Source organism: Trypanosoma rangeli (genome assembly GCF_003719475.1).
Source record: "Trypanosoma rangeli strain AM80 chromosome Unknown Tra_15.4_contig_00174, whole genome shotgun sequence".
NCBI classification, from domain to species: Eukaryota; Euglenozoa; class Kinetoplastea; order Trypanosomatida; family Trypanosomatidae; genus Trypanosoma; species Trypanosoma rangeli.
Genome location: NW_021705912.1, coordinates 10,897 through 29,977, shown reverse-complemented (window position 1 = coordinate 29,977; position 19,081 = coordinate 10,897). Strand labels below are relative to the sequence as shown.

Here is a 19,081-nt window from a genome sequence, read left to right as displayed (position 1 = left end):
CGTAAAAAAAAAAGGGGGGGGTGATCAGACCACATCACACGTCTGTGAACGAAGAAACATGCGGAGACACCCACACCGTGACGCCTCGGAAGGCAAAGTAGAACGACAGCACAAAGGCATGTGGGAACGGCTCAAGGCAACTGCGACCAAAAACGCCGTATCACTTCTCAAGAATGACTACATATATATATATACATATGTATATAAGCTTCCAATAAAACAAGAAAAAAACGAGGGTAGATTTCATATACCCGGGTAACATAATAAGTATAAATGTCACACATCCGAACAATAGAGGCAGAGGTACAATTACAAGCACAAACACCAACAATTCGTGTACCACATCATCTTTTTTTTCCCCCCTTTCAAAACTTCTCATTCACTGTATTGTTATTTATGTCTCTTTTCCTTGACTTTTTTTTTTTTTCTTTCGCCTGTCGTTGCTGCCACCGTCTCTCCGCGTTGTAGCAGCATGGCCATCATCATCATCTCCGTATCCTCTCGCTTCCACATCCCGCATCACCCAGTGGTGCAAAAGCCGCACTCGTACTAAAAGAAGGAGAATGGAATAAAACTATATTATTCTCCCTCCCACTTCCCCACCTAATACCTACACGCACTTAAATGCATACATGATATATATATATATATATATGAGTAAATAACGGCGCGTATGACGCATGTATACAAGGCAGTGGTCAGGGAACACAACAACAACAAAAAAAAGGGATAAAACTAAAACTAAAACTAAAACTATATATATATATATATATATATATATTAATACGTGGTATGAGCCTTTTCGTTCTCTTCACCCCCACAGACACACCGCCCAGCACCACAAAAACCTCCGCTCTACTTGCTGCCTGAAACCTACACAAGGCAGCAAACAAACAAACAAAAAAAAAGCATTAGAAAAGGAATAAGAATATCTTATCTATACGTATCTGATCTATCATTGCTGACCACAAAAGAACACTAATTGGACCACAAACATGTGATAGGGAGAAATGAAAATAAAACCAAAAACTTGTTTGAGGAATAGATAAGTATATACTCCGCCACCCTCTTCTTCTCCTCCTTTTCGCTTTTCTTCCTTTTCCTTCGTCATTGCTTGCAGGGTTCTTCACGTATTCCAAAATTTATCGTTTGCCATAACTTCACGAAAAGGCGCGTCGCTGGGCCCGTTCCAACGCAGCACGCTGAAGCATAGCTTTAATGTCCATGTTGGGCAGCTGTGGAGCACATGGCAGCGGGGTCACTCCAACTGAAGGCTGCTGAAGGAAGGGGTTGAGACACGAGACCACACTGCTCGGTCCCTGCTGGCCACGCTTGCCAAGACGGTGATCCACAAAAAACGGGTTTCCACCTTCTTTGTCTGGTTCTGCTTTGATCTGACACGGCAAACCTCCCACGGCGTGGGCGTTGGGTTCAGGCCTGTTACTAAGTGGATTGCTAGCATAGACGAATGCCGCGCTACCGACGTCGGCATGGTCATGAGAAACATCCCGCGAGAGAGAGGAGCGTTGCGCACCACCTACACCCACCGGTTGAACATGAGAAATATTAGCCCGATGAACAACGTTGTTGGAAGGCATCTGCAGCGGCACGGAGACTGAGACACGTGAGTCCCTCTGTCCATCGCCAGAAACAGCTTGAGAGTTATACCCGCCATTGATATTTTTGTACATGAGATAGCGGTATTTTGCTTGCCTTGGCATCTGAAGTACATCGAGTCGATTGGCATCTATTAAAGGCCTTGGCACTGACCTTTGGTACGGTGGCAGATGATGTTGTTGCGGCAATGTTGATTTTCGTTGTTCTTGCTGCTGTTGCTGTTGCTGTTGCTGTTGCTGTTGCTCCAATGGAAGCAACCTGCGGTGTGGCACAGGCGGTAGATTCCTGTCCGAGCGCAAAGGAGGCAAAGGTGCTTCCACCGCGGGCTCGGGCTGGGCCCGATGCGCACCATTTGGCATGTCTCCTGAGGAGGGTAGAGCAGAGGGCTGCGCTGAGGTGACAACTGTGCCTGGGACATTACTCTTTCGTAACGCAGCGATCGCAGTTGGCAGTAAATTATGCTGCAGAAGGGCGTCAATATAGCTTTTAGGCATCACATCAGACGACATCCACTCCTTCATCCGTCGTTGCACTACAGGAAGCTCAAGCAGTTCCTCCAACTTTATGCGTTGCGATGGTTCCCTAGTTAGAAGACGTGGTACAATGTCTCGCAGCTCAGTGGAATATAACTTTGGAACAGGTTCGTATTGCACCCTGAGGATGCGCTGCATCAGTCCCTTCATGTTAGTTGCATTAAATGGATGCTTCAATGCCATAAGCTCGTAGACTACCACTCCAAGCGCCCACACATCACTGCGGTGATCGTAGGGATGTTCTAATATTAACTCAGGGGAAAGGTAGTACGGGGTTCCAACAAAAGTCCTGGCTTGATCGTATGTGCCACAAAGGGTGCACGCGATGCCAAAGTCTCCGAGCTTCAGAATATTCTGGCTTGTCAAAAAAACGTTTTGAGACTTGATGTCGCGGTGAAGGATCCTGCGCTTGTGAATGTAAGAGAGGCTCAGCACCAATTGAATAATCCAGTCCAGCACCTGTGACTCACGAAAGTTGACACCGTAAGACTTTTTAATGCGTGCACTCAGGTCTCCACTATCGGCAAACTCCATGACGATACAAAGATAATCGGATTTCCTTGAGAGAAAGCTATCTACATAGTTGATAATGTTTGGGTGTTGCAGAGAACTTAATAAGTGCGCCTCATTGAGACTCTGCTGACGTTCCCTTCTACTCAGCCTACCAAGATCGACTTGCTTGATCACATAGCACTTGCCATCCTCGTTGTTGCGGACGAGGGCGCAGGCCCCCATGTTGCCCTTGCCAATGTGCCGCACCTTGGTGAACTTCTCCATTGCCGTCAAATCCTCACTCCGCCTTTCCACACACTTACACACGTTCACCCTGCGTGAGAGAATAAATCTCAGCAGAAAGAGGATATGGCACAGAAGGGAGTAAAAGGCGGTAAAAAGCCCAATTGTATGCCAATCCGGCTAGCCTCCGTTCGTGGACGCACAAGAGGTGTGAGACGCCTCCAAGAAGAAGGGAATAAGACCACACGCAACGTGCGCGGGGCCGCGTTCCTCCCTAATTAGTCGTCTTCCTTTTATTTTCCTTTTTTTTTTTTGCACCACCGGCGCCGCGCTCCTTCTGCCTATCCCTGGTCCTCCCTCCCACACTTGACGCAAGTAGAGGGACACACTCAGACGCCCACACAAAAGTAATGTCACACGCTGAGAAGACGACAGAAAATTAAACTACAAAAAAAAAAAGTAGGAAAACACACAAATTCGTGTGACCAGTGTCTTCCAACCTAATGCGTCCACGGCAAGAGCGAGAAAAAAGGCAGACAAAAATGTTTCATCAAAAGAAGCAAAAAAGGCAACAGGCACGAAACACAAAAGAACAACGGCGCAGCAGCAGCGGATAAAAAATGAGGCATCCTAAACGCCAATACAAGACGTCCACACCCACACGTGCATTTGTTTCCTACGTCATCCAAATGTGTAGATCGCCTTGTGTCAAGTGTGCGTTCTCGCAAGCAATTGACAAGGCCCTAAGTGAGGAGGGAAGCGCCGCCACGGCCATGCATGCGTGCATACCTTACGAAGGGTGTGCAGAAGGCAGATACGCGCGTCAGCCAGGGAGAGTGGTGGTGTAAGAAAAAGAAAAAGAAAAAAAAATACCGCCCCAGAAAATTTCGTCGCCACTAAATATATACTCATATCTGTTCCTATTCCCTGCCTCCCACCCACCCACCCACGCGAGAACCATTGATGATGCTGAAAAGACCGGCAAAAAAAGAAAAAAAAAATTGCTCTTGCGTCCCCAAAAGCACAAAACACCAACACACATATACGCAAAAATAAAAACGAAAACTCCTGAGATGCGGGTCCCCCTCCCTAAATACTTCGTTCCTTTTTTTTTTCGTCTTGTTGTTTTACGACACATATTTCGTCACGTTTCGACCCCTTGGTCTCTAGCTAGCCCACAAAAACCACCCTGCGCAGTTGCGGGGTTGTCTTTTTGTTTCCCCGTATCCGTCCACAAGGGCAATTAGTTCACAACCAGCTGCAAGACGCTGAGGGACAGAAAAAGGGGTATTAGCGCCACATGGTGAGTGTGGAGAAACAACCAGTACGCAACAAAAAACCAACCTGCCAGGTGGGCACAACTGTGGCCGTTGTAGCCCAGCGTCGCGTAGCCGCAGCTCCAAATTATCAGGCAGATGGAGATGATGCCAGAAATGGCACGGTTCACCACGGATACGGTTGACTGCTCCGCAGCTATCCAGTGACGCATAAACATTTTGCCTGGCACCACGGCAGAAATGGGACGACGATCTTGCAGAGTTCGCAGCGCCTCCTCCTCTTCCTCCGTTAACTTTCGCAAAAAGCACTCTGAGAAGTCATGCTGCGTCTGCTTCTGGTGCACGTGACGCAGCGCACCACTAAGCGCTGGCAGGGCGCATCTTGCTACAGAAATACTCGCAGGGAAAACTCGTCGAAGCATACTGAATCCGCTTTCTTTTTTTTTTCCTCCTCAGTGGTTTTTTTTACTGTTTCTATTGATGTTGCTACTTGCTCGTAAGTGTTACATGCGCATAGAAACGGGGAAAAAAACGGTCAAACAGTGTTGGGCCTGACAGTCATTGAACCGGGCCTTCGCTGCGTCCCACACACTCACTCAAAGCAAAAAGTGTGTGTGTGTGTTTGGTGGGGGGGGGGGGGAGGGGGCACAAGTCTGGCGTCCTCGAGATGTATACATGCAATGGGGGAGAAACACACACACGAAAAGAAAAAAAAATAGGCAAAGTAAGTAATAATAATAACAATGGTGTTCCATAACACTTTTCAAAGCGTTACTCTCCTTCACTCCTTTTGTTGTTGCTATATCTCTTTGTTTGTCATTCTCTACACTCATAACGTTTTAAATACATGACTTTGGTCCTCTGCGCCGCCGTCACGCGACGGCCCTCGTGCCTGTTCTGGAAAACAGATGCTTGATGAGGATGACGTAAAGAAAGGAGAGGATGACAATGACCGCCGTCTCAGCAGCGCCGCTTAGAAACAGAAGCTTTTTGCTCTCTTCAATCATATCCCGCAGGTCTCGCTCACGCAGGCGGAAGATGATCTGGTCATCATGAAGGCCCAACATCACACTGTCTGTCCGCAGCATACTCTTTGTGAGAGGGTCAATGCGGTCCTTCCACCGCTTCAACGAGGTCACCCCGATGCTCATCTGTACAGTCTTGCGGCTACCAGAGTACTGGCTGTTGTCAATGCAGTACGAGTACTCGCCATGCAAGTGTTTGGTGAAGTAAACACGATCCTCCAACTCGTGCTCCCCCGCATATGACACGTAGACCGTCTTGTTCCTTGGGCTTCGAATGTACACGTCAAAGTCATCGCCCCCACGCAAGACACGGTAGTGCAGTGCCGCCCCCTCATTCGAGTCAAGTCCCACAGAATACATGCACACCTCCTCCCGGTTGACCTCAAACGCAAGATCTTGCGTGGTGGAGCGCACCCGCACAGCCCGCACCGTGTTGAGGGAAGCCAGCAGTGCGAGGAGAACCACAAGGTGCGAAAACAACGACGACCGTGTAAAACGCAACACCCCTTCCCGGACGGCAGTCATCACTACGGGGAGGTACAAGATTGCCACTTCTTTACTCTTTGCAAAAGCAAAACATTAAGAAACAACAATGGTATGGAGGTAGAAAGCAGGAGAGAAGGAAAAAGAGAGAGGGAGAGTTGTGTACTGATGATCTGTTATACAAGGGAATGCCTAGGCACAGGGTTTGTTGGAATCAGAGTCCCCAAACTGGGTAATAAATAGCGCTATGTGAAGCGAATACTTTACATGACGCCACGTACTAACACGCGCATATGCTCATACATGTGTATGTATGTATGAATGAATTAGTGTACACACAGAGAAACGGAAGCAAGTCTAAAAAGAGGTTGTGTACGCATTTACTTCGTTTTGTTGGTGTTGTTTTTCCTACTTACGTCTGGCTTTCACTGGCACGGGTGAGATACATGTCGGCAACGAAGCGCGGGTGAGAAACATCCACGCAGTAATCCTCGTCGAGCGTACTCACCGGGGGCGGCGTCGGTTCCCGTCCATCGGCAATTGCCGTGCTCACCAACTGCATCAGACATTCCGAATGGGTGCCACCACAGTCGTCTTCCAGTTGAGCAGGCAACACATCTGCCCATCGCACAGAGCCGTCCCACTGAACTGCCGAGATGCAACGCCTCAGGACGGAAATGCGATCCACCTCAGCACGGAACAGCGATACAGGCACTGTGTAGGTTGGCATGACATTCTCTACCGTCATGTGAACCTCATCGCAGAGTGCGGGCAGTTCTGGAAACGTGGATGCAAAGATAACGGTAAGGGCTGTGAGCATCACATCAATGTCTGCAATGGAAATCACACTGTCGTCAAGCACACGCTCATTCAGCACCCGCCTACAGTGCACAACTGCCTGCACCTCTGGAGGAACAAAAAGAAGACCTGCGCTGTCGAGAGCATCTTTAAAATCCATTGATCCTTTTCCACCCCAGTCAAAAAAACGAAACAAATATTCAATGTCGTCCTTCCACAGCTCTTTTTCATCAAATATGCAACTTAGGAGAAAGTAAAGGTCCCGTGAGGTCACCACTCGCATCCCAAGCCGACGTCCTGTGTCTCCCATGTGCCTCAGTACCTCCTCCCGGCCTATTTTCCGCAGCTGTGATACAACCGAGTTACGTCGCAGAAGGAGTTCAGAAAACACTCGCGGTAGGAGATTCACCATTAGCCGCTGCGTTGGCTGGGCTGCGGCTGGCCTCGCGCCCATTGTTGTTGGGGCGATAAGGCTTGTCCTCGATGCCTCAGCCGCAGCCTCATCTAAGGCAGAGATGTCATGCCGTTCGTCGCTCACCGACAAGGAGGTGCAAGGGAGATGCCGCGCAAGTGACTCCTCAAACTTGCGTAATGACTTCGCCGTCTCCTCCGCCTCAATGATAGTAAGCGTGGTTCCCATCGTTAGGGTGGGTCTGAAGCCCTTTTTTTGGGCGGCGGATTCCTTTACCTGCGCTGCATCGCCACATTGTGCAGAGATGCCCATTGTATTCATGTGGCGTGAATACCGCTGCATCCGCTGCTGGTCCTGCGGCTCTACGCGCCGATAAGGCGGCCGTGGTGGTTCATGCATCACCATCCCCACTGTGCGTTGAGGGTCCACGAACGCCATTGTTTGCCCTCCGTCAGCGCGGTTCGTCAAGGGCAATGAAATGTCCACTCCTCTTTCGCCGAAACTCACTTTTACCCGACGCCGTCGGCCTTAGAAATCGTCACACGGAAAGGAAAAAAAAACAACAACAACAATAATAAAAAATGAAGGTAAGTTCTATTTGCATCGATTTGCGCCAATCGTCTCCCACTGAAGAGAGGTCTTGTCCAGTACACGTGGAGACACCAGCAAACCAGTAAGCGCATAAATCAATGTTTGGTAACCAGGCTCTCGTTAAAAATAAAAATGAATGCATATTAAATATATATATATATATAATATGCAAAGAAACACACCGTCTCAGCAAGAGACTCGCTCATGTATTTATCCCCAGCTGCTCGTACCTTCCCTTCACACGCTTCAGGAGGAGGAGTGTGTGGTAAACACCCTTTTGCTCTTTCACTCAGTATTAAACGAAAAGAACGGAAGCACATGAAAAACAAAAGGCGCAGCGGGAGTTATCAGGGCAAAAGAAACAAAGTAAGTCGGCGGCGGCAATGCATTGGAAACTGATGGAATGTGTTGTACTCACCCCGCTCTGTCGACGCATCAAAACAAATTTTATTCCCCCTACTTCATTCAGTCAATCCCTGGTCCATGGAATGGAATTCCTATTTTGTTTTGTTTTTGCTTCTCGCCTCCTCCTCCTTTTACTTCCCCCCCCCGCACACACAGACACGCCACCTTTTGTTATCCCTCTTGGCGTGGTTCCGACCCTCTTCCCGGCCCAAACGACAGGGGGCCACCCCTCCCACAGTTGTCTAAACCTCATTTTTTTGACAGCTTCTTCGCGGCCTGCCGCAGCGTTTGTGAAAGTTTTTTGCCCTCAGCACTTGCGAGCACTGCCTTGGACGCCGCGCAGCTCTCCAGCAGCGGCTTCGTGACAGCTGCCTTTAGGTCTGCCGGGTGCAACGCCCCGGATTGCGCGTCGTTGCGCAGCAGCACTTCGTCCGTGTACGTCACGTTTCCTCCATTCTCTGCTGCCCTCTCCACAGTCAGTGCGCCGCGCTCACGCAGGAGCCAGGCGGCGATAGAAAGCACCGGGTTCTCTGCCTCGTTGGGTGCACAGTACGCCCTCTTGATCTTGCGGCACACGTCCATGTCCGTGTCGCCGAGAAACAGGACGTCGTCGGCGCTGGCAACCGATGCCTCCGGGCGGTGCAGCGGCGGAACATTTCCCTCCCTTGCGGGGATCACCGTGACACGCCCCTCAAAAAACTTCGTCACAACCTCGTGATAGCCACGCTCATGAGACGCGGAGATAACGTGGGTGGCCCTTAACATTGCCACATCAGCCACGTACATGAGGGCCGCGACCAAGTGGCCGGCGCTTTTGAACTCCCCACAGGTATCTCCCAGGCTCTGCAACAAGTTGCGACGACCCGCGTTGATGGCAGCCACCCAGTAATCATTCGGATTGTCCAGGATAAGTTGACTCTGACGCACGACACGAACACCGTCTTTCTTCACATAATTTGACTGCAAGAGCGCAAGGTTAAGCTCGAGTGCGGCGTTTATGTTTTTCTCCTCACCCGTCACCTCACCACATGAAAACGCAGTCCACTCTGGAAGTAGAAGCACAACCTCCCCATTGGAGTGCTGCTCCAAAAACGCCCTAATGGCGTCAGAAATAGCGATAGCAACATCCACGGGCATTTGTATCACTGCAGGCAGCCACACAACTGCCAACGGCGTTGCCGATTGCTCTAGTGGAGCGCCCTCTTCCAACGGCATGGATGCGTCGCCTTTGCGAAAAGACTTGACTTTTTCCAAGAGCTCCGCCGCATGAGGGTCATGCGCGAAGTGCTGGCGCACGGGTTCCAATAGGGCATTCAGTTCCACGGCAAGTGTGTCCTTCAGTGACGCCTCTGTGATTGCGCCATCCACAAAGGCCTCTTCAAGTTCCTCGTAAGTTTTGTACGTCGTGCCGCTCACCGTGATCTTCGCGCCCGGGCGAGAGTAAATAACATGTTGGTAGTAGTCCAGTACCGGATTTTTGTCCTCGTTGGGCACCGGTGCCCCGTCCTCGGAAACCTCCTCCTTTCTCTGTCTTGAGCGTGGGCAGTACGCGTGACAAATTTTACGCTCCACATCCTCCTTCGTGTCCTCCATGAAGATAGCGCTATCCGGGTCACTTTTGCTCATCTTCGGCTGACCCTCTTTGAGGCCGCAAAGCATGTGGTGCGACAGAATCACGGGCTTCAGTTTGCGTCCAATGAGGTCGCAGTACTCGCGCGCCAACATGTTCACCTTGCGTTGGTCCAGCCCAAGCTGGCAGATGTCTGCCTTTAGGAAAAAAATGTCAGCACACTGCATCAGGGGGTAGAGAACCTGTGCCGCCGTTAAGGTGCCCTCCTGCTTGCCCATAATCGTGCAGCACTTCTTGATGCGTGCGATGGTGTTTTTGCGAGCGATGTCCAGCACGGTCTTCCAGTACGCGTTTGCGTTCCGCGTTATCTCGGCGCTGCTCCACAAGAAAATCACCTTCTCCATATTCATCCCGGCCGCCTTCCACACCTCGATCAAGTACTGGCCAACAATGTGGATCCTTTCCAGCTCCCCACCCATTTTGTCGTTCATCAGCGCAAACCAGTCGGCAACCCAAAACACAAATTCACACCCACTTTGAGTGCACTTGTTGACATTAACAGCCTTGAACACCCCTTGAGCAATGTGCATGCGCCCGGAAGGCTCAAACCCATCATAGCAGCGGATGTTTGGCTTCTTAGTGATGAGGTTTAAAAGCTCGTTCTCCTGAATGCACTCCTCACCAATGGAGCGCACAAGTGCGTACCGCTCCTCCACTGTCATCTCAGCCGAGTTCTGCGCTGTCATCTTCAGTGGCGTCAGGGAATGGTACCGTGCAGGAAACGTCAATGGCTCGAGGAAAAAGAGCTGTTTAGTTATGCACTGGTGTCGCCGGAAGGGCTGCCAGAATGCTGTCAACTGCCTCGTTTGCTCTCGCTACGGCTGCAACCAACAAATGTTACTTTTCTGCGAAGTTCATCGCAAGCGAAGCAAAGAGAGGATGGGCCGCGCAGCCGCAAAATATATATATATACATATATAATAACAATAAAATAAAAGGAAGGCCACATCGATGAAAAACGCAGGGACAGACACAGCGGAGATGCACGTAAAGTCGTGCGAGTGAAGGAAAAAGAGACAATGGGCAGCCACTCAAGATCAAAATTCAAGAGAAAGGCAAGAAGCAAAGAAAAAAAAAAAGACAGAGTGGAGAACTCTAAAAGGAGACAGGAAGGAGAAGCAAGTCACTCTCCACACGACGCATCCAGCGTGAAGAAGACGCACGCAGACACGCACATCTTTTACTCCGTTTCGCTCATCACACGTTCTCCACTGAAGAGCAGCGGCCGGGGCAGCCGTACTGCCAGGTGAGAAACAAAATGCCCCCCGCGTACTGACTGCGCCACTCATCAACGGCAAAAGGCGGCGGCACCTCAAATTCCATCTGGAAATCACCCACTGGAAAGGTGTCAACCAATACTTTGGCCGAAAAAGACACGTCCACCGCCACGTGCGAGCCGTTAACCTCCACCGTACCGGCGCTTGAGGGGAGAGAGGTGCCGCCCTGCAGCGTGTCTGGTGTCTCGCCATAGACGGAACCGGGTCCTGTGATGCGGTCATTCCATGAGCCCCCAACGACAACCTCTCGCGAGTCTTCCGCGGAGTTCACAAATACAGTAGACATACAAGCGCCAGGAAGCTGCAGCATAATAGTAAAGACTTGATTCGGCACGTGCATAATTTTGGCTGGCGGCACATACGTCCGCTCGTTTATCGTAATACAGTCAGCAACCACCTTGTCTATCAGCTGAGCCGTGGCACCACATCCTTCGGCCACCGCACCCTCCAGCGAGGCATCGTACGAGGTGGTGGTGAGAAAACGAATGAAGGCTGAAAAGGCAACACGTGTCACCGCCGATGTCGTCAGTCGCCAGGCACTCCCCTCCTGCTCCTGCTCCCGCTCCCGCCCCGGCTCCGAATTGTCGGCGCAAAGACAACGCACCGACAGATCCTTCAACGTCTGCAAAAGTGACTGTACAAACTTTTCCAGTTGCTGTTGGCGCCCTGACATTGAAAACAGGCGAGATGGCGGCGAGATTAAGGACTGCTCCAACTGCTGCTTCGCAACCTGCGCAAGAGTCACCTTCTCCATCGCCTTGTAAAGATCAAAAAACTCAGAAAAGCGCTTCAGGACGCTCCACTGGTGCGTTGTGGAGCGGACAAGCACCTCGTACCATGTCACCATCTTTTGCGTGACGTCGGGCGCGACCCGAACGGTTGGAAGCGTGACGGAGGCAATATCGGTGGCGATTGCAGGTAGACTCGGCCCTGACTCGGGCGGCGGAATATGCACAATGTAGCCACAGGGAGAAACCACCTCACTCGACTCATTGGCCTCGCCAAACACCTCACTGTCCCCCCGGTAGAACGACCACTTTGACATATATGCGTGTGCAGGACCAATTCGCCCTCGCCACCCACGGCGAACAACCACTCCGCGGTCACTCACGCACTGCTCCTTGCCGCGTCACCAGCGTGCGCAACACGAAACTCCCTTTGCTTGCCCTGTCAAATGTATGAAAGGGTATAAATGGATTCCTATTTGCCCAAACGCGCATAAGACGAAATGTGAATGCAGACAAGGAGAGAAATCGCACACTCACACAAACTCACAGGCAAATAAACAAATAAACGGGCATGAGAGCGGCGTCAACGGCACTGGCGGCCACCGGCTGAGCAACAAAGTGAGCAACAACAATAATAACAGAGCAAGGAACGCGTGTACACACATTAAAGGAGTAAAACGGAGTGGCCGCCGCAACCTCAAGGCGCACACCTGCACATAACATGAACTATTGCCGGAACAAATGACGCACAAAATTCATTCCTCGAAACACAAAAGCAAAACAAAACAAAAAATGAGATTTATCATCGAGAGCCCAGCTAACACGCTTCATGACCCCTTTCTTTCATTCATTCATTTTTCCTCTGCCGTATCATGGCTGCATCCTCCCTGATGTTTGTTTCATGCTGCAAACACATTGGCTCAGTCACTTTAAAACAAAAACAAGGGCGGAGAAAAAATCAATCCCCAACGCAAACAAAACAAAACCGTATGAAATCACATATCCTTCTTATCACCCTCCTGCTGCGGTGTCAGTCAAAGTGGAAGAAAAAACGTTGACCCCCGCCGTGTCCAAATGGATTGCCGTGAAATGTGAACGGATGGCCGTAGAACGGCTGCCCACCGCCTTGTCCAGCTGGTTTCGTTGGGTCCTCGCCACTGTCATATATTTCCCGCTTCTTTTCATCAAGTAGAATCTCCTTTGCCTCGTTGATGTCACGGAAGCGTTCATCCGCCTTCTGCCGCTCCGCTGCGGAGAGCGCCTGCGAGCGTAGTTTGTCGGGATGCAACTTCTTGGCCAGCTGACGGTAGGCGCGTCGGATCTCAGAAGCGTCCGCCGTCTTTTTGATGCCTAGAATCTTGTAGTAGTCCTTCCTACCCTCCACACGCCGGAGATTTTCTATTTTTTGCATGTATTCATGTAGCCGCTCGTTATTCGGCTGGAGCCGACGCGCGTGCTGCAGCTGTTGCTCGGCACCTTTTAGGTCGTCCTGCATGAGGTATATATCCACTTTCTGCAGGTGGACATCGAAGGAGGCAGGGTTCTCAGCGCCCAGAAAGACAATGGCCTCTTCACACACAGAAAGACCCTTCTCCGTGTCGCGCAACCCCACAGCGACGGCGCAGCGCCACAGGAGAAGCTGTTCCCTGTACGGCGGGTTTTCCTCCAGATTTTCCGCCTCGTCAATGTGCCGCTGAGCACGCTTGTAATTTTTCTCTTCGAGTGCCGCCGTAACCGCCTTTGTGACTCGTATCTGCCCCCGCACAAGTTTCTGCAGCTGGGCACACGGGGCATACTCCGGGTCCAGCACGAGGCACCTCCGCAACTCCGCCCGCGCCTGCTCAGTCGCCCCCAGCGCACGATAGGTGCGTGCAGCTAGCGCCAACGCCTCCAGATTTTGAGGCTCCTTCTGAACAACGTACTTCAGCTCCTCTGAAGCTGCCTGGTTGTCACTACATGCTAGTGCGCATTCCGCGCGCTGTAGCCGTAGTCCCACATTGTCCCTTGCAAACTTACGAATCATATCATGCAGTAGCAGCACACACGTCTTGTAGTTGTTGACGCTTATCGCGTCTGCCGCATGTTTGTGTGCCTCAAGTTTTTCCCGTAGAGGCAACCACGCCGCAGTGTAATGGTGGAGGTCTTTTAGCTTCAACTCGTACTCTGCCACCTTAGAGGATTTTTTCATTGCCGTGTAGAGCGGGACAAGTCTCTCGATATCTCGAATGGCCTCCTGCAGGTTGCCGGCCTGTGCATTAAGCGAGGAGCGAAGGGCCAGACCGCGGTGGTGTTTTGGATCCAACTCAAGCAGACGGTCCAAGTCATGCATGCACTCCTCCCGCTGGCGCATCATGGACAACAACTCAGCGCGACTGTATAAGCCGCGAACACTGCTGGGGTTGTGAGTGAGCGCCTTCGTGTACTTCGCCAATGCCTCCTGGTAGTGGCTACGCCCCTGACGCAGCGCCGCATCACCGACGAGAAGCATCTGCTTCGTCACCTCATCGTCGGGCGTACCGCCGCCAAGAGCAGCATCAGCCGCAAGAAGAGAAACCACGAGTGCCGCAACGATGACAAAGGCCGCCCGGAACTTGTGTGTGGAGCGAAGCATTCCAGAACAAACAAGGTCCCTAAAACGAATAGAAAAAAAAAGCAGAAAGGCTCGCCGTGTTCCTGTGATGTACACCCTTTTTGTACAAAAGCAAGATCCTTCTGTGTTCCGTGTATTGTTTGGCCCCTCTCGCCTCCAGTACACGATATTTTTGTGGTTGCCAGTCGTTTTCTTTTTTTTTTTCGTTTTTATTCCGGTACGTTTTTTTTTTTTGTATGTGTGTGTGTGTGTGTGAATTCGCCGCCTGTTTGGTGCCTCTGGCAACTGACGTGCGGCGGCAACAGCAGCAGAAGACGGTTGGCGGTTGAAAGGGCACAAAAGCAGAAGATGAGAGGAAAGACATCCACAAGACTGAGGGGCAGACACCGGTGCATTTAAGGGGGAGGGGGTGAAGCTGAGAGGCGCAGGCCACAACAACAACAAAAAAAAAGACTCGCCCGTGTAGCAGAAACCATCGCGGCAAACGGGACGAGCGGGAACTTCAAAAAACTAGTGGCTGCAGCAGCGAACACATCGGGGCAATCCCCTTAGAAACGCACGAAACACAAAAACAAAAAAAAACGAACAAAAAAAAGAAAAAAAAGTTAACCGAAAACAACAATAAGTATTCATATTAATATCGACGTGGGAGAGGCGCGTTGTCGTCCCGTGCGATCACAACGCCACGCAGGATGCGCCACCACCACCACCACCACCACTCGATTCCTCCGCTGGTCCCCCTCCCCCCCTCCTCTCATCTCCATTATATCGCGCTATCCCGTTCAGCATGTGTTCTCTCGCCCTGGGGTAATTTTGCGTGCGCCCTCCTCGACCTTTCCTGCTCCTTCCTCCACGCCCTATACTCCCCTCCCCACTGAGAAGGCAAACGATAAAAAAAAAATGTGCGGTTAGGCAGGAGGAGGATTACCGTCCTTGTACATCATTGTTTCAAGGTCCAAAACAGGGGTGTAAAGCGAGGACGCAAGTCGTTCAACCTCCTCCCGAAGTTGGCTCGCCGCCTCGCCTGCCTTCACGGCCTCCACAAATTCCTTCATCTTTGGCCTCACCTGCTGTTGCAGAGCAACAGCACAGTCTGGCTCCGCGATCGCGTAAATCCGCAACGCACTCCATGCCGCTCTCCACCATGTCTCGTGTCGTTAGTGTACAGGTTCCAAAAAACGCACACCCTCTGGCGCCAAGGCACTCTTATCCCCTGGAATGATGCTTTTGTTCACGCTGATTGACACGTGATCCAGCAGCTTTTCCACCTTCTTTCTGGTGAGACCAAGCACACGCACATTCCAGAGCACAATGCGATTCTCCTTTTTCTCGCACACAAGACAGTCACCACGCGCGACAGGCACCGTTGCAAGCCGCTTCGCATTCCTCATAACCAGCTGTGCGTACGTTGCCCATGGGGGATCGCAGACCTGGGAACACGGCCTCGTTGATGCGACTCTCAAAGTCTGTCACCTCTCCATTGCGAGTCTTCTTGCAAAAATAAATAACTAAATAACATCGCTGTATGCGGGTCACGCAGACATTTGTGCGTCGTGGTCGACACAACGTCGGCGTGTGGGAACAGGGAGTCCAGCACCCCGCCTGCGACAAGGCCGGGGGTGTGCGCCATGCCCACAAAGAGGAGGCAAACAAGGTGGTCGCAGAGGGCCTGTAGACGCACGTAGTCCAAGTCGGAGCCGTAAGCAGAGGCACCCAGAACAATCATGGTGGGTCGAAACACCTCACTGATTTTTCCTAATGCCCCGTAGTCAATCACCCCATTGGCGTCTACCTTGTGCGGGAAGGATTCAAAATACACCCAACTGGCGCTGATGCGTTTCTTGGCGGTATCAAAGCCATGAGTGAGGTGGCCACCGGAGGGAAGGTCAAGGCCCAAAATGCGGCTGTGTGGCTCCTGCAGCCCTGTGTAGGCAGCAAAGTTGGCGGAGGATCCGCTGTACGGCTGCACGTCGACGCCCCACTCTGTGTCATCTAACTTGAAGGCCTGCATGGCACGCGCTTTGGTTAGGCGCTCAATCATGACGACATACTCTGCACCTCCGCAGTAGCGGTTGCCGCACTCCCCTTCCGCGTACTTGTTCGTTAGACAAGACCCCAGATACTCCAACACGGCTCGCGAGGTGAGATTCTCGGACGTGATCAGCCCCAGGCTGCGACACTGGCGCGTCTTCTCCTTTTCAATAAAATTCGCCGGATGTGGATCTCGCTCAGCAAGAGGCCCCGACATGTTCGCACTCACCGTTGTGAATGCGCACGTATGTGTGAGGATAATTGCCGCTATTCTTTTTTTCACTTTTTTCCCAACGCACCTTCGTTTTTCCTAATCCCTCCCTCGTTGATCAAGGCCTCCCACATATTTATTTATATATATATATATATAATGTATGAAGATACCGGTACGACGTCCGTATGCTGGTGTACGGTGGCTATGCAATGAAGAACCTAGCTACGTATCTGCAGATATAAGTAGCTGCAAGAAATGACCGAGACCCACACGCATAGAGGAAAAAACCGGAAGAAAAAAAAATAAAGAACAAAAGAGAAAAAAAAAAATTACATGTGCAGCAAACGTCAACCCCCCGCACAACCCACCAGCTCCATCGCCATTTCTCTCCTTTACCGCAGGGCTCACGGCTGTTGCAGCGACAGTCGTCTCGGGTCAAACATCACCTCAGCTGCAACAGAGTGCTTCACCCTCCGCCGGCCCAAGCGCCCCTGCGTCAAACAACTGCGTGGAAAAAAAACAGACGTCCCAGTTGGAGCCGTGACGCTGCTGTAGCATCTCCAGGGCTTTGAAGCCATTCGCCACGGTGTCAAAACGGACCAACACACGGACCATCTCACGCGCCAGACGTGTCTCCACCCCGGCGGAAGCAGCCGTCACGTCTTCCTTTTCCAAACGAGCACGCAGAGACACCTTCTCCGCATCACTCAAGACGACGTAACGCACCGAACGCACAACACCACATTGCCCGCATAAACACTGAATATTTTCCAGGAATGCATTCCGCATCGCCGTATTGTCACTGTCACCGTTGGCGGTGTCATCAAACATCTCCACCGGAGGCCCGTCGCGAACAAAGCGAATGAGGATGGTAGAGCTTGGTTTCCCGCGGTGCATCCTGCGCTTATCCAGGGTGCCGACGTCCTCACGCACAACGTACCCACCAGCAGCCAGCTCCGACCTCTGAAAGACAAGCTGCGCACTGCTGCCTGCAAGCAACATAGTAGATGTTGGCGTAGATGTTCCTGGTGCTGGCGTCGTGTCTCCTCCTGAAGTGCTCTTTCCCGTTCCGGCGCTGTCAGCAATGGCGTTCGTGTCGGTGGTGTTGCCTTTCGTGGCTGCCGCACTCATCAATTTGCCTAACTTCTGCCCAATGCGTCCCTTGCGGTCCATGCCGGCGGCAACTCTCGCTTTATGCGCCGCCTCTAGTTCGTCGCGCTCCAACTTCATCGCGGTAGTGATGCCCAACGCGGCACTCTGTCGAACACGGCGCTGGTGCAGCTCCTCCGCACTTAGATGAAACTGCATCGTGTCGCCGCCGCCGCCAAGGATGCCGTAGGCAAATTCATCCCTTGCCGTCGTGGACATCATCTCTGGCATCTCAAACGGCGATGGCCCCATCCCCGCTGCAGCCGCCAACGAACGTGAAATGTCGTTCTTCTGCTCCTCTTCCCGGGCCCGTTTCCACCGCATTACTTTGAAGTCGCGGTAATTATTCGCTGCCGCCGGATCGTACATGACCATTTCCACTGGATGTGCGTAGGTGAGTAAATCCTGCTCCCAACTTGTTCTTCACCCGTACAATCCTTTTTTTCCTCTCCTTCCTGCTATGGTGTTATGCATACACATGTAGATGTATATATATGCATATACGTGGTTGTGTGCAGACGACGACGACAAGAAGAGAGCACCCTCACATGAGCAACGCAACAGCAGTACGCATCCCCGCAATAAGGAGGTAAAGAGCAATCACAAGGAGAAACGGCACAAGACACGCATCTTGGGCATGCATCCAAGTGCGGCGGTGGGTGTCAAGCAAACATAGGGAACTCAAAAACGGCAGCACACGCTGACAGCAGGCAAAAACCAAGAAAGAAAGAAAAAAAAGGGAGACAAAAAGTAAAAAAAAAAAAAAAAAAAACAACGTAATCTACAGAAGAAAGAAAAAAAAAAAAAAAAAGAGCAGCGGTGGCAGCACACATGTGTCACTGACCTCCACATGCATTTGTGCCAAAAGAAAAAAGAAAAGCTGACACACACACAAACACACAACTCCTCACGCCTGCAAAATTACCCCAAGGAGTCACCCACGTCGCTTCTCACCTTGCTGCCGGGTGCCAATTCCCCTTTTATTCCTTTTCCTTCTCTCTCTCTTTTCCGCCCCATTCCCGTTTCTTACCTCTATTTCATTATTAATACTATTTCCATGTTGGGCCGGCGCAAAAAGTGATAGACGTGTCGGGAGGATGATCAGACGGGTGATGAACCTCGGCAAAAAAAAGAGAAAACACACACACACACACACACACACACACTAGTAGCGCGCAAGCTCAACGCGTCGCAGGCGATGATGCAGAAAAAGCAGGGCGCACCAAAGAAGGGGATTACAGTGAAGGCCATACAAAAGTATATACCAGCAATATTACAAAAAGCAACGGCAAAGGCACAAAAAGAAACTTCGCGCGAGTGCAGGTGTGCAAATGCACCCCCACTCACCCCACCCCCTACAAAGAGGCAGAGGCTACGTTCAAAGAGGACGGAAGAAAAAAAGAAAAAAAATGTATGCGCACAGGCACGCAGCCACAGAGGGAAAACAGCCAAAAAGAAAAAGACAAGCAAACAAGCAAACAAACAAACCAACAAAATTCAAACAAAAAAAAAATCAAACAAAATCAGTCGGTGAAAATAAAAGCAAAAAAGAAACAAAACAAAACAACTTAACCTTCTTTTTTTTT

General features: G+C 51.1%; 9 protein-coding genes across 9 annotated transcripts, besides 20 other annotated features; all 9 read right to left on the bottom strand.

Annotated features, from left to right (window-relative positions):
- Positions 1-178: 178 nt before the first annotated feature.
- Positions 179-206: a microsatellite.
- Positions 207-628: 422 nt separating this feature from the next.
- Positions 629-655: a microsatellite.
- Positions 656-754: 99 nt separating this feature from the next.
- Positions 755-781: a microsatellite.
- Positions 782-1,160: 379 nt separating this feature from the next.
- Positions 1,161-2,927, bottom strand: TraAM80_05401 (putative serine/threonine protein kinase, putative,protein kinase; the record flags this gene model as incomplete). Its single annotated transcript, XM_029382280.1, has 1 exon — positions 1,161-2,927. The coding sequence occupies one exon, from the start codon at positions 2,925-2,927 to the stop codon at positions 1,161-1,163; it is 1,767 nt and encodes a 588-aa protein (XP_029238007.1).
- An 804-nt stretch (positions 2,928-3,731) lies between these two features.
- Positions 3,732-3,755: a microsatellite.
- Positions 3,756-4,128: 373 nt separating this feature from the next.
- On the bottom strand, positions 4,129-4,584 carry TraAM80_05400 (uncharacterized protein; the record flags this gene model as incomplete). The annotated part of the gene is made up of 1 exon (XM_029382279.1): positions 4,129-4,584. One exon carries the CDS (start codon positions 4,582-4,584, stop codon positions 4,129-4,131), a length of 456 nt encoding a protein of 151 aa, XP_029238006.1.
- Positions 4,585-4,786: 202 nt separating this feature from the next.
- Positions 4,787-4,808: a microsatellite.
- A 226-nt stretch (positions 4,809-5,034) lies between these two features.
- TraAM80_05399 (cop-coated vesicle membrane protein p24 precursor) lies at positions 5,035-5,712 on the bottom strand (the record flags this gene model as incomplete). The annotated part of the gene is made up of 1 exon (XM_029382278.1): positions 5,035-5,712. The coding sequence occupies one exon, from the start codon at positions 5,710-5,712 to the stop codon at positions 5,035-5,037; it is 678 nt and encodes a 225-aa protein (XP_029238005.1).
- Positions 5,713-5,976: 264 nt separating this feature from the next.
- Positions 5,977-6,004: a microsatellite.
- Positions 6,005-6,082: 78 nt separating this feature from the next.
- TraAM80_05398 (putative DNA repair protein RAD2) lies at positions 6,083-7,318 on the bottom strand (the record flags this gene model as incomplete). The annotated part of the gene is made up of 1 exon (XM_029382277.1): positions 6,083-7,318. The coding sequence occupies one exon, from the start codon at positions 7,316-7,318 to the stop codon at positions 6,083-6,085; it is 1,236 nt and encodes a 411-aa protein (XP_029238004.1).
- Positions 7,319-7,432: 114 nt separating this feature from the next.
- Positions 7,433-7,461: a microsatellite.
- Positions 7,462-7,611: 150 nt separating this feature from the next.
- Positions 7,612-7,639: a microsatellite.
- A 486-nt stretch (positions 7,640-8,125) lies between these two features.
- TraAM80_05397 (putative tyrosyl-tRNA synthetase) lies at positions 8,126-10,192 on the bottom strand (the record flags this gene model as incomplete). Its single annotated transcript, XM_029382276.1, has 1 exon — positions 8,126-10,192. One exon carries the CDS (start codon positions 10,190-10,192, stop codon positions 8,126-8,128), a length of 2,067 nt encoding a protein of 688 aa, XP_029238003.1.
- Positions 10,193-10,405: 213 nt separating this feature from the next.
- Positions 10,406-10,429: a microsatellite.
- Positions 10,430-10,443: a microsatellite.
- A 260-nt stretch (positions 10,444-10,703) lies between these two features.
- Positions 10,704-11,828, bottom strand: TraAM80_05396 (uncharacterized protein; the record flags this gene model as incomplete). The annotated part of the gene is made up of 1 exon (XM_029382275.1): positions 10,704-11,828. The coding sequence occupies one exon, from the start codon at positions 11,826-11,828 to the stop codon at positions 10,704-10,706; it is 1,125 nt and encodes a 374-aa protein (XP_029238002.1).
- A 713-nt stretch (positions 11,829-12,541) lies between these two features.
- TraAM80_05395 (putative DNA-J protein) lies at positions 12,542-14,122 on the bottom strand (the record flags this gene model as incomplete). Its single annotated transcript, XM_029382274.1, has 1 exon — positions 12,542-14,122. The coding sequence occupies one exon, from the start codon at positions 14,120-14,122 to the stop codon at positions 12,542-12,544; it is 1,581 nt and encodes a 526-aa protein (XP_029238001.1).
- Positions 14,123-14,289: 167 nt separating this feature from the next.
- Positions 14,290-14,335: a sequence feature (GA-rich).
- Positions 14,335-14,356: a microsatellite.
- Positions 14,357-14,662: 306 nt separating this feature from the next.
- Positions 14,663-14,723: a microsatellite.
- A 75-nt stretch (positions 14,724-14,798) lies between these two features.
- Positions 14,799-14,820: a microsatellite.
- A 740-nt stretch (positions 14,821-15,560) lies between these two features.
- On the bottom strand, positions 15,561-16,349 carry TraAM80_05394 (serine hydroxymethyltransferase; the record flags this gene model as incomplete). The annotated part of the gene is made up of 1 exon (XM_029382273.1): positions 15,561-16,349. One exon carries the CDS (start codon positions 16,347-16,349, stop codon positions 15,561-15,563), a length of 789 nt encoding a protein of 262 aa, XP_029238000.1.
- Positions 16,350-16,475: 126 nt separating this feature from the next.
- Positions 16,476-16,508: a microsatellite.
- A 129-nt stretch (positions 16,509-16,637) lies between these two features.
- Positions 16,638-16,675: a microsatellite.
- A 118-nt stretch (positions 16,676-16,793) lies between these two features.
- TraAM80_05393 (uncharacterized protein) lies at positions 16,794-17,870 on the bottom strand (the record flags this gene model as incomplete). Its single annotated transcript, XM_029382272.1, has 1 exon — positions 16,794-17,870. One exon carries the CDS (start codon positions 17,868-17,870, stop codon positions 16,794-16,796), a length of 1,077 nt encoding a protein of 358 aa, XP_029237999.1.
- A 337-nt stretch (positions 17,871-18,207) lies between these two features.
- Positions 18,208-18,306: a microsatellite.
- Positions 18,307-18,378: 72 nt separating this feature from the next.
- Positions 18,379-18,397: a microsatellite.
- A 236-nt stretch (positions 18,398-18,633) lies between these two features.
- Positions 18,634-18,661: a microsatellite.
- A 276-nt stretch (positions 18,662-18,937) lies between these two features.
- Positions 18,938-19,062: a microsatellite.
- Positions 19,063-19,081: the final 19 nt, after the last annotated feature.